The 10560-nt window shown below is 34.3% G+C and overlaps 2 protein-coding genes across 2 annotated transcripts; both read left to right on the top strand.

The window, feature by feature from the left end:
- The first annotated feature begins 694 nt into the window (after positions 1 to 694).
- Positions 695 to 1560, top strand: LOC120627054. The gene is made up of 2 exons (XM_039894893.1): positions 695 to 854; positions 989 to 1560. The coding sequence occupies exons 1-2, from the start codon at positions 707 to 709 to the stop codon at positions 1558 to 1560; spliced, it is 720 nt and encodes a 239-aa protein (XP_039750827.1). The 5' UTR covers positions 695 to 706.
- A 2245-nt stretch (positions 1561 to 3805) lies between these two features.
- Positions 3806 to 9903, top strand: LOC120626873 (mannose-6-phosphate isomerase). The gene is made up of 7 exons (XM_039894657.1): positions 3806 to 3968; positions 4154 to 4478; positions 4685 to 4826; positions 5373 to 5549; positions 6180 to 6347; positions 7388 to 7590; positions 7880 to 9903. Exons 2-7 carry the CDS (start codon positions 4161 to 4163, stop codon positions 8084 to 8086), a joined length of 1215 nt encoding a protein of 404 aa, XP_039750591.1. The 5' UTR covers positions 3806 to 3968; positions 4154 to 4160; the 3' UTR covers positions 8087 to 9903.
- Positions 9904 to 10560: the final 657 nt, after the last annotated feature.

The raw sequence follows: 10560 nt of genomic DNA, 5'->3' as shown, positions 1-10560 counted from the left end.
TGCCTAAATATTTGACTTAAATTTAAAGTTTGCTCGAAAATTCGGAAAATCAATCTTAAAAAAGTTATAAAGTACGCGCTTAGTTAAAAACACTTATAGCGAAAAAATATAAGTGTTTCCCACAAAAATAAAATTAAAGTTCAGAGCGTCACGGTTGAATTACTTAGATCGCCATAAGTTATCACAACTGATCCCGATTGACACACCACACGTGCTGCCCTAACCCGCGAAACACGTGGATTGAAAAAGTCAGGTGTTCATTCGGAGGGGTAAAACGCCGCCCTCTACGTCACCCATCCCTTGCGGGACCGGAAAATGGTGGAAAGGGTGAATCCCATCCAATGAGAGGGCTTCTTTCATCGAATCCATCCCACTGGGCGGGACCTTTCACGCCAAATTGATTAAACGACTTTTAAATCTATTGAGCTTAAATCTGATACAAATGATTTTAACCGACATTAAATAGTCGAGAAGGGTATCAGTTTAGATGCATATGTTTAACATTGAACATCACAATATTACCTAAATTGTATTTCCGCTTTTGTTCATTCTTTTTGAATTCAGTACGAAATCTTGTGCGAATTGGAATATCAATAAAACCTCTCAATTGTCATGTCAAAACTAATCTAAATAGGTTTGTCAAAATAATTATAGAAAAAAGTACACTGCTGGATGAAAAATAATTAATTTATTATCCGTGTTTTAAATGGAAAACCGGCTTACTGTAACAAATATGCAGAAATGTGCCGGCTTTCTTACCATCTTTTATTTTTTCGTGTATCTCAGAATTAACTCCACCCATCCTTTTCATAGAGATAATGTAACGAAAGTTGGACATCAGACTTATCCTAATAGTAAGTAGATAGGTACCTAGTGCTTTCATTTATTCATAAGAAATCAATTTTCTTAACTTACTTACTTATTCAGTATCCAATTTTGGTTTAGTATCTATTGGGGATTTAAGCTAAGTTCTAAAATTTCGTTTAAGTGAGCCAAAGATGTGTCTTAATGGAAAGGACAAAGACGATGGCGTCTAATCTGGAAAACACACTGCGAAGATTCAAAGACTCTACGCAAGACTTCGGGAAAAGTATTTACGATCATTTAAATACTGGAATCAAAACCCTGGCTAATCGAGATGCCATAACCGAAGATGAAATAAGACAATACGAAGAATTAGTTATAATGAAAAAACATCCTTATATAGACTTAAAAGCGTTAGAAATGAAATATAGTCCTTTGCCTTCCAAAAACACAAGGCAAAGTGCGACGTTTGTTGTGGATCGAAGAATACAAAATGAACCTGGTATTAATTGTGACACGGTAGAAGAATTGCTAAATGTCGAAATAATAAATCGTGGATTGTCTGGGTTTTTCATACCTTCTCTTCTTGCAAAGCATACAGAATCTGCTGATAGCAAATTAGTAAATAACGTAAGAAAAATTAACATGGCAAATGAGATCAATACATTTACAGTAGGATTGCCTTCAGATCGTAATGTTATAAAAAGCCTGAAAGATGACATAAAAGCTTATATGGAACGTAAAGGCACGGAATAAAATAAGTAACTAGCAAAACTTGTAAATGTATTTAGTTAATAAATGAATCACACTTAATTTTTTTCCTTTAATTTTTATCACCAACACTAGTGTTGCCCAAATGCAAGAACAAGACGAGACTTAGCCAGTCTTGGTCTTGGTCTTGCGCCAATACACCTGGTCTTGGTCTTGGTCTTGGTCTTGCGCTCCCAGTCTTGGTCTTGGTCTTGGTCTTGCAGCAAGAGTCTTGCAAGTCTTGCAATTACCTATTAGTCTATTACTATTTATTAAAGTTTACTTTAAATCTTAGAAAAACGTATTAGAATTGGAACATTGTGAGCTTGAATTAACATAGCCATAGCAAAGATCAAGCAGATTAATAAATAACTGAAGATTTGATAAGAAATTCGAAAAATCAACTGACCTATATGTCGTTTTCCATGGAAGTAACTGTTTCTTAATAAACATTTATGATTTATAAGCTTACATTTGCTAAAACATGTAAAAAAACAAATTAATTACAATAACTTGACTGTATTTTAAAGAACAATACTTATCTGTCTAGAAAGAGATTGAACCCTCAACTTATAAGAAATTTAATAAAAGAGTTTTACGATTTATCATTTATTTGAATAAAAAATAAAATACAACACAAATCAACAGCTTTATCATTAGGTTATGATACTTTATATCAATTCTTTTGACCAAGAATTAATACAAAGTAACCATCTGGCTGACTCATCACTTAACCTATTTCTATGTTTTCTAATTACTAATGATGCTTTAGAAAATAACCTCTCAGCAGGTACTGTTGCAGTATTGAGAGAAAATCACGGGCCATTTTCGATAAAATCGGATACTCTGTCTCATGCGTCCTCCACCAATCTAAAATCACCAATCTAAAACTTATTTATTCTTTGGAACACCTGTAGGTACTCTTAAAATTCGAAATTATTTTGCATGAATAGTGTCAAATGTTATGATTTCGGCGCGGCGGCAACGATTGTTTTAGATTTCAAAAGAAGCCGCCGGCGCGTGTATCATAACCATGTACTTCCGAAAAGCGGCAAATTTCTTTGAGAAGTAAGTACAAAACCTTTGATGCCGCATTATCAAAGTGCCGATGGTTAAAACATAACTATGCATGCACTCAGTTTGATTTTAATAGATATTTTTTTATTCGCTATGTTTATGGTATTAGTCGTAATGCGCATAGGTCCAGTTTTTCATATTCTTTGATATAGTTTTTTGCGTCTCATAGAATTCCTAAGCGTACCTACCTACCTATACACCGAACTGTTACACCTAACTACTCCGTGAAATAGCGCTAAGTCCTAGCTGCAAGACGCAAGAGTCTTGCAGGCTATGTCTTGTTCTTGCTCAAGTCTTGCACGGTCAGTCTTGGTCTTGGTCTTGCTAAAAATACGCGGTCTTGTTCTTGGTCTTGGTCTTGCAAAAACGCAAGAACAAGACCAAGACTGCAAGACCAAGACTGAATTTGGGCAACACTAACCAACACACTGACCGATGTGGGACAATTGCTGGACATAAGTCTTATAAAGATTCCCAAAGATTCAAAGTAATGAGATACTTCTGAAATAATAAATATTAAAATTGACAAATACCTAGAAGCTTTTAACTAGTTCACATTAACTGTATCGCTAGGCATTGTTCTTAGCTCGATCCTCACTTCACATTTGTTGAGTTTATGGCACTCTATTTCCAATTGGGTATTGGCCAATAGCAAAAGGCAATTTGCCTCCGATACAGGACCTATTTGCTAAGAGCATTGTGATAAGGATGCGGATGCGATCATCACATTTTCATTTTCAACCTTAAAGTAAGGCGCGCGCATTTTATTGTGGCGACAGATAGTCGTGACGTTAAAGCGGATATTGTGTTTACATTTAGGATAGCGCGATTACTTTTATATTCTGTGTCGACAGATTGCCGAACCAACAGGAACGGCTAGCACGACTTTCTTAAAACGATGAAAAAACTTCACGGATAATCGTAAAACTAATAAAAAAATTCATCTTCATCCATTGTACTCAGGACAAACACTATTAATATTCTCCTAAAAAACATATAGGCAAACATAGAGATTTACAAACGACAAGTTGCTGACGTGAACTGGGTAAAAAACAGCAAAAGCTAAATAAGACAGTTGTCCAACGATAATTTAATCGCTACGATATACTGCGAACGAAGTTGTCCTATCAGTTGTCACTTTCAAGGTGCCAAGTGTCACTGCAATTATTTTTAAGTGACAACGTCAAAGTAGAAAATAGGTTAAATAATTCGGCCCGGTCGACATTAAATTGATACTTATCTTTACATTCTCCTTTTATTGCTAAAATAATGCTCTAATGCGTTGTGTCCTACTTACGTGATTGTCAGTTTTCCCCACAACCGCTCTGTCTTATTTTGTAAGTAATTTCCATCTTGGAGCTTACGTACCTCTGCTTTCTTAACTTTTTAATACAAACTTGAATCAAATACAATTTTTAGTTATATTTTAATAAGTAATCTATTATTTAATGACGTTTTTACAAGTTCAGGACAATTTACACTTCTAAAATCATTGTTGTTTTAAAGTTATACACCTTTTCAGCTTTATTATGGAGTTACAGTGCAAAGTCCAGAACTACGAATGGGGGAAGCTGGGCTCTGAAAGTAAGGTCGCGCAACTCTTTTCAAATGGGAGTCCAAATGTTACTATTGATCCTGAAAAGCCATATGCTGAATTATGGATGGGAACACATCCAAATGGACCTTCCTTAATTATTGAAAGGGGTATTTTACTATCAGAGTACCTAAAGGATAACCATGATGCTGTAGGCCCTGATGTCAACAGAAAGTTTGGAATTACAGTACCGTTCCTTCTTAAAGTTTTGTCAATTCGTAAGGCATTGTCTATACAAGCTCACCCAGCAAAGGTACAGTGTAAATGGTAACTTAAAATTATAGACTTGATTAAGTTCATTTTTAAAAAATATCATTGAAATTAATTTGAATATGTGGAAATGCTCAGTATTTCTTTAATGAAAGTCACTAGATATATATCTTATGGTTTGTTAAATGGAGCAATAAACTTCATAATATAGCTATGTGCAAACATATTACACAACTAATGTTCTTCCAGGATCATGCAGAAGAACTAAATAGACTCTATCCTGATATGTATAAAGATCCAAATCATAAGCCTGAGCTGGCTATAGCGTTGACTCCATTTGAAGCACTTTGTGGATTTAGGCCAGTCAATCAAATAAAGAAGTTTTTACAAGGTAAGATCATATTAGTTCAATTTGCTAAGAAATTTGTCTGGCTATGCAACAGTTTCAAATAAACAATTTAAATGAATAGTTGTAGTGCCCATTGTAGCTAGGAAAATTTTATGCTAGTTAAATTGGCATGCAGAGGGATTTGTAAAATAGAAATATGTCTTTGCTAAGGCAAACTATATAACCTCAACAACATGTAATTTCGTTTTAAACAAATCAAATGGATACCATGGACTTTTCCACCGTAAAAACAAATAGATGTGTATCAAACATACAGGCTCACAAACTTTCACCTCCATAATATTGCTGTGGTTATATCCAAACCTTTACCACCAAATTAGAGTAAGTGACATCTTTCAGTTTATTTAAATATACAAATAACACTTCATATGTAATTTTTTTAATTTTTTTGGTGGTAACAGCTTAATATCTTTAATCTTGTATTTCTAGTGTATTTAGTGATTGTGTACAAAATGAACTGAGCGCAATTTAAACAAAAGGATACTTTATTATTGCCAGAACTTGATTATTTTTCTTTTTCATTTACAGATCTGCCTGAACTTGCACAAATCTTGCCCGAGAAAAGTTTGAATGCATTCCTCAATTCAGAGGGAACAGAAAATAGTGAGAAAGAATTGAAATTAGTCTTTCATTCCCTTATGACATGTGATAAACAAAATATAACAATGAGTTTACAAAGTTTACTATCTAGACTGGAAAAGGAAGGTAAAAACCACATTGTGATATCAATTTACATTTAAATGTACATTTTACCACAATACAAGCAATTCATAAGTATAAACTTCTATGTACTGTCATATTTAAAGTATTATATTAACTTTAATAGTATTGTGAACTAGCTGCAGCACACAATTATGTCTGGTTTTTAAATATATATACTTTTGTTTGTTGTTCAAAAACATAGGTAAAAGTTACATTACCACTTCATGATAGGTATGACTAATATTATTTTTATTAATTACGTGGATTATTGAAGTCCATTGTCTCTAAGCTTACACCTAGCCTAGCTAGCCTGTGTTTTAGGCGACAGTGCTCTCATAAAAATGGCTTGTATAAACAAAACAAAGATGACATTAATGATGTAAGCTATATTTGTGAAAAATTGCTTTGAATATTATATTATGGACCCAAGTTAACCTCCTCAGATTATTACAGTCATTATTATTTCTGTTCAATATAGCGGCCACACATAAACCCCTTACTAATCAAATGTGATTATGGCAAAACACTACCGTTAGGAGAGGTATTTAGTCCACCTGTTATAGGCTGATAATGATGATGATGATGGTGATGATAATGATACTTATAAGTATTTAAAGTAATATTTTTTTTCAGATTCATCCACTCAGATATTGCTGCAGTATCAGTTGGTGCAAAGACTCCACAAAGACTTCCCAGGGGATGTTGGATGTTGGGCGCCATATTTTATGAACTATTTGAAGCTTTCACCTGGTCAAGCGATATTCCTAAAGCCGAACTTACCGCATGCTTATATAAGTGGAGGTATGGTAATTACATGTTTTTTTTTTCTTACTTAAAGTAACAAAGTCTTATGTCCCAAGCTCTGAACTGTTGATTAAATGTTTTCGTATCGAGGCTATACTAATATTAAAAATGCGAATGTGTTTTTTTGTTTTTCCTTCCTTCACGCCGTAATCAACCAACAACTTGATTTATATCTCATGCCGCAATTCACAGAGAGTCACAGATTCGAAAACCGTTGGTTCTGAAATTTTTGAAAACAAAAAATGATATTTCTTCCAAGTGTAGGTTTAACACTTATTATGTTTATTAGAGTTAGTTGAAAGGACGGAGATTTTTTTCGATAGATTATTTTTCGTATTGGAAAAACATAATACTACCCTAGGGTGGTTTGCAGGAACATTTGTATTTTTATGAAGCACTAGTGCGGTAATGTAAAATAAAATACGCGTGTTTTCATGGATTTTATCATGGATTTGTGTGTAGTATCATGTATCTTTATGCGATGTAATAAGGTCTGGTTTACAAGTGTGATGAAATGCCATTAATTGCGCTATTCAATTCAAATATTTTTTTACAATCCCATCTTTCTGGCAGTGTTTTACAATTTTAGCATCAGCAATAATTTAGTTATTGTTAACTAGCTGTTGTCCGCGTTCCTCCTCCCCGTTTATTACTGGTTTTACAACTGGTGTTGAACAAACAATCAAACAAACAAACCCACTATCGCTGTTATAATATAAACAAAATTAATTATAGGCTCATGAGGCTTAACATCTACGCCTCAATTTGATGGACACAGGGTGGCATGTTGCAGGACGTGCTCCTTGCATGCGATGTAAACTGTTGCTTTGTTTATAAGAATGTCTCTTACCATGAGGTGGGCCATCCGATTGGTCCGTGTATTATGACTATTAAAACTTTTTTTTGAAGTTTGAAATTGGAATGGCCTTTTTGTAAAAAAAAAAAAAAATAGGATCGGTATTGCCGCTGACGTCGTTAAAAATCAGTGAATGCATTGGCTTTTGCGGACTATCAACTTATAAGACTATTCTTTGCAGACTGCGTAGAATGTATGGCGTGCTCGGATAACGTAGTGCGAGCTGGTCTCACGCCGAAGCACATCGATGTACTCACTCTTGTCGACATGTTGGATTACAAGAGCTACACCAACGAAGAAATGCTGTTCACTCCGCAGTTGGAGGACGAGAACAGTTGTATATGGAGACCACCTGTACCTGACTTTGCTGTTGTAAGAATAAAGGTAAACACTCATAAAAACAGATTCACTAACATTTCCAACAATTTGTCTTCATACTGAGTGCTAAGTGCGAGATTTTCCATCTAGGTTTATTTATCTAGCGATGGTTGTGGAAAGTTTGGAAACGTTAGTTCAACTGTTTATAACTAGATGGCGCTCCTTCGATACCATATAAATCGTAGTTAACTTTCACGCGATCGAATAAGTAAACCTATAGTTGGACTAACGTTTCCAAAAAGTTTGGAAACGTTAGTTCTTTGCAGTTTTAAATATTAGTATTATTTGTTGACAGGTGCAAAGCGGCGATTCTTACAACACTATAGTGCGACCTAGTCCCAGCGTTATCATCATCACATCCGGCTCCGGGCATGCTTGCGACACGGAGCCGGTTCAGGCCCGGCCCGGAGTTGTTCTGTTCCTGAAGGCCAGCCGGCAACTCACGATTACGCCCGACGAGGGATCGCATATTGAGGCGTATCAGGCTATTTGTAATGTTTGACCCTTACTGCCCTCACATATTACCTAGGCCATGATTCTCTATTGCTATCAAAAATTTACGGTGCACAAAGCCCGGCTAGCGGCCGGCTAAAAATTATAATATATGCAAGGGATAAAATTTAGAACTGAATTGGCAGACAAAAGATAAACTCATCAAAATTTTTTTTTGAAGAAAAAAAAGCTTTCATCTTCACAGAAACCGACGCCAAACTTGTGAGTGTGTTTCTCAGACTAATTAAAACCATTAAAAGACAATGTTATAGATCTGTATGCATAAATCGTTGGGTTCCCATTCTTATAAATTGTATTGTTTGGTAGGCATATTTTTTGTAATAAAAGGAATGGTTTTACGCCTCTGTTTATTGTGACTTAAAATAACTTGGGGTTATTTTTTTTTTAATCTTGGCAAACAGTATAGAAACTGCTTTATCCTACCCATTATGAATCGAAACTTTGCCAAAGAACGGCCACAGGGAATTGGAGACGTTTACCCCTGTTTATTACACGTATATTACATATACACGCAGCGCTCACCACTGTGCCACGGAGGTCGTCAAAAGTGTGGGATAAGATACAATTTTATCCTTTCTCCGAGGAGAAATGTCCCTTAAAAATAGAAGTTTGCTAACATTTTGGCTATTTGAAATGGCTTCTGCGCATTTCAGGTCAACTAAAAATATTCGAGTAGGATTCCATTGTTTCTGGATTAGAAACCAAACACTTGTGTTTGCACGGGGGTTTTCATACGTCTCTTATTGGAAATACAAAGTATTTACTTACGCTTTTTAAGATTTGGGCTTCCAAACAAATATACATAATTTTATAGGTTTATGAACGTATGTTTGTTTACGTATTTATCTAAAACTATTTATTGATCTAATGGTCACCACTTTTCTCAAGTGTCCGCCGTGGGAATGGTTTCCATACTATTCCATACAAGGAACCTTGTTTACTTTGACAAAAAGCATTTAGTGCCCTTTTTAATGCCATAGAGAATCATGTCCTGTGGGCTCCATGGGACCATCGCTTTAATCAGTATTATAATGCCAGTTATAACATGCCTAAACGAAAGACTAAATAACAAGAACGTCAACGATATTAAAATAATAATGATAAAAGCGATGGCTTTATGGCTGATGGCCCCATATGTGATACCATTATTACTATAGGTTTCAATGATTGGAAAACCGCGAAATGGTGTCGAGTATCGAAACATTAAAATGACAGCGTAAAATAGACTCAATTATTATGGTTATAAATCTTAATTTCATCTATACAACCACAGCAAGCAGCAGTCCGTAGTGGTAACATAGTAAACAAATGTATTTTGAGAATTCGGCACTATACAATTGAAGCCTTTAAATCAAGTATTCTAAGGTTAATTTTACTCTGGCATTGCAGCGTTTTGATACCTAATCGAAACCCCTTGTGTTTTTTTGTTTTTTTGTGGTAACTGATAAGTACATTATCAATTTAGGCGGTATGTCACTGTCGTAAAATGTAAACAGGATTTCCAATACTTGGATGGTAAGGAAAAAGTAGTAAAAGTAATATTTGTCAGATTCCATGGTGCCTTAGATTTTTACATTTTTAATGAAATAATTCATCTGGAAATTTCGTCTACAAAAGTAATGGCTTCATGCTTTTGATGAAAATGCCACTATTTTTTGCCTTTTATGAACAAACCTATATAATATTAGTTATAAAATAAAATAAGATTTAATTTACTTAGTATTATTTTGGATCTAATCACAATGTTAAATGTAAGAAACAATGTATTAAAATATTATTGATTATTTTCAATGAACGATTGTACCTAAATTGGCTATTATTTACAAAATATTTACAAATAAATCGTTATATTTTAATGTTTTTTTTTATTCCAAGTGTAGTAGAATATAACCTTAATTAAAGTATGAATATGTAATCGAATTGTTTGCTGCAGTTATTAGACAAAAATAACAAAAAAAATATGTTTATAAGTCTGTGATTTATGCCTTCATATTTGAACGATAGCAAAACCGATACGTGATTTATATAAATTCTGAATCTGTCTGTTCATCCGAACATATATTAAGAACGCCTGAATCCGGACTGTCACACACATGTAGGGAAAAGTGTTTAGTGCATGTGATAGTATATTAGAATTGAAAGTGATTAAGCTATTTTTACATTAGAAAATGCATCACTGAGGGGGTGTAACGGGTTGTTGAAGATTGTATGAAAAGTTAAAGAATAAAAATATAGGTTCTCTCTCAAATAAAAAGATTAAACTAAGTCAGTTTTCCTTAGTTTCAGTTTTATCAAGAAGTTTCCTAGAACTATAGCTATATTCAAGTACCTATTTATTCAATTAAAAGTAAGGTTCGCATAATCAATTAAAAGCAAGGGGCGATTATATTCCCGGGATAAAATGTATCCTAGGCTTTCTCCAGGACATATAGGTAACCAATGTATTTTCTTATCCCACGGTTA

Source organism: Pararge aegeria, chromosome 10, assembly GCF_905163445.1.
Source record: "Pararge aegeria chromosome 10, ilParAegt1.1, whole genome shotgun sequence".
Taxonomy (NCBI): Eukaryota; Metazoa; Arthropoda; class Insecta; order Lepidoptera; family Nymphalidae; genus Pararge; species Pararge aegeria.
The sequence above is the reverse complement of the archived record's forward strand: the minus strand, read 5'-3'. Positions and strand labels throughout refer to the sequence as shown.

Coding starts and splice junctions, on each gene's coding strand:
- LOC120627054 (XM_039894893.1), top strand. CDS start 707: ATGGAAAACCGGCTTACTGTAACAAATATGCAGAAATGTGCCGGCTTT. Junction 855..988: donor ACATCAGACTTATCCTAATA/GTAAGTAGATAG, acceptor ATTTCGTTTAAG/TGAGCCAAAGATGTGTCTTA.
- LOC120626873 (XM_039894657.1), top strand. CDS start 4,161: ATGGAGTTACAGTGCAAAGTCCAGAACTACGAATGGGGGAAGCTGGGC. Junction 4,479..4,684: donor TACAAGCTCACCCAGCAAAG/GTACAGTGTAAA, acceptor ATGTTCTTCCAG/GATCATGCAGAAGAACTAAA. Junction 7,591..7,879: donor TTGCTGTTGTAAGAATAAAG/GTAAACACTCAT, acceptor ATTTGTTGACAG/GTGCAAAGCGGCGATTCTTA.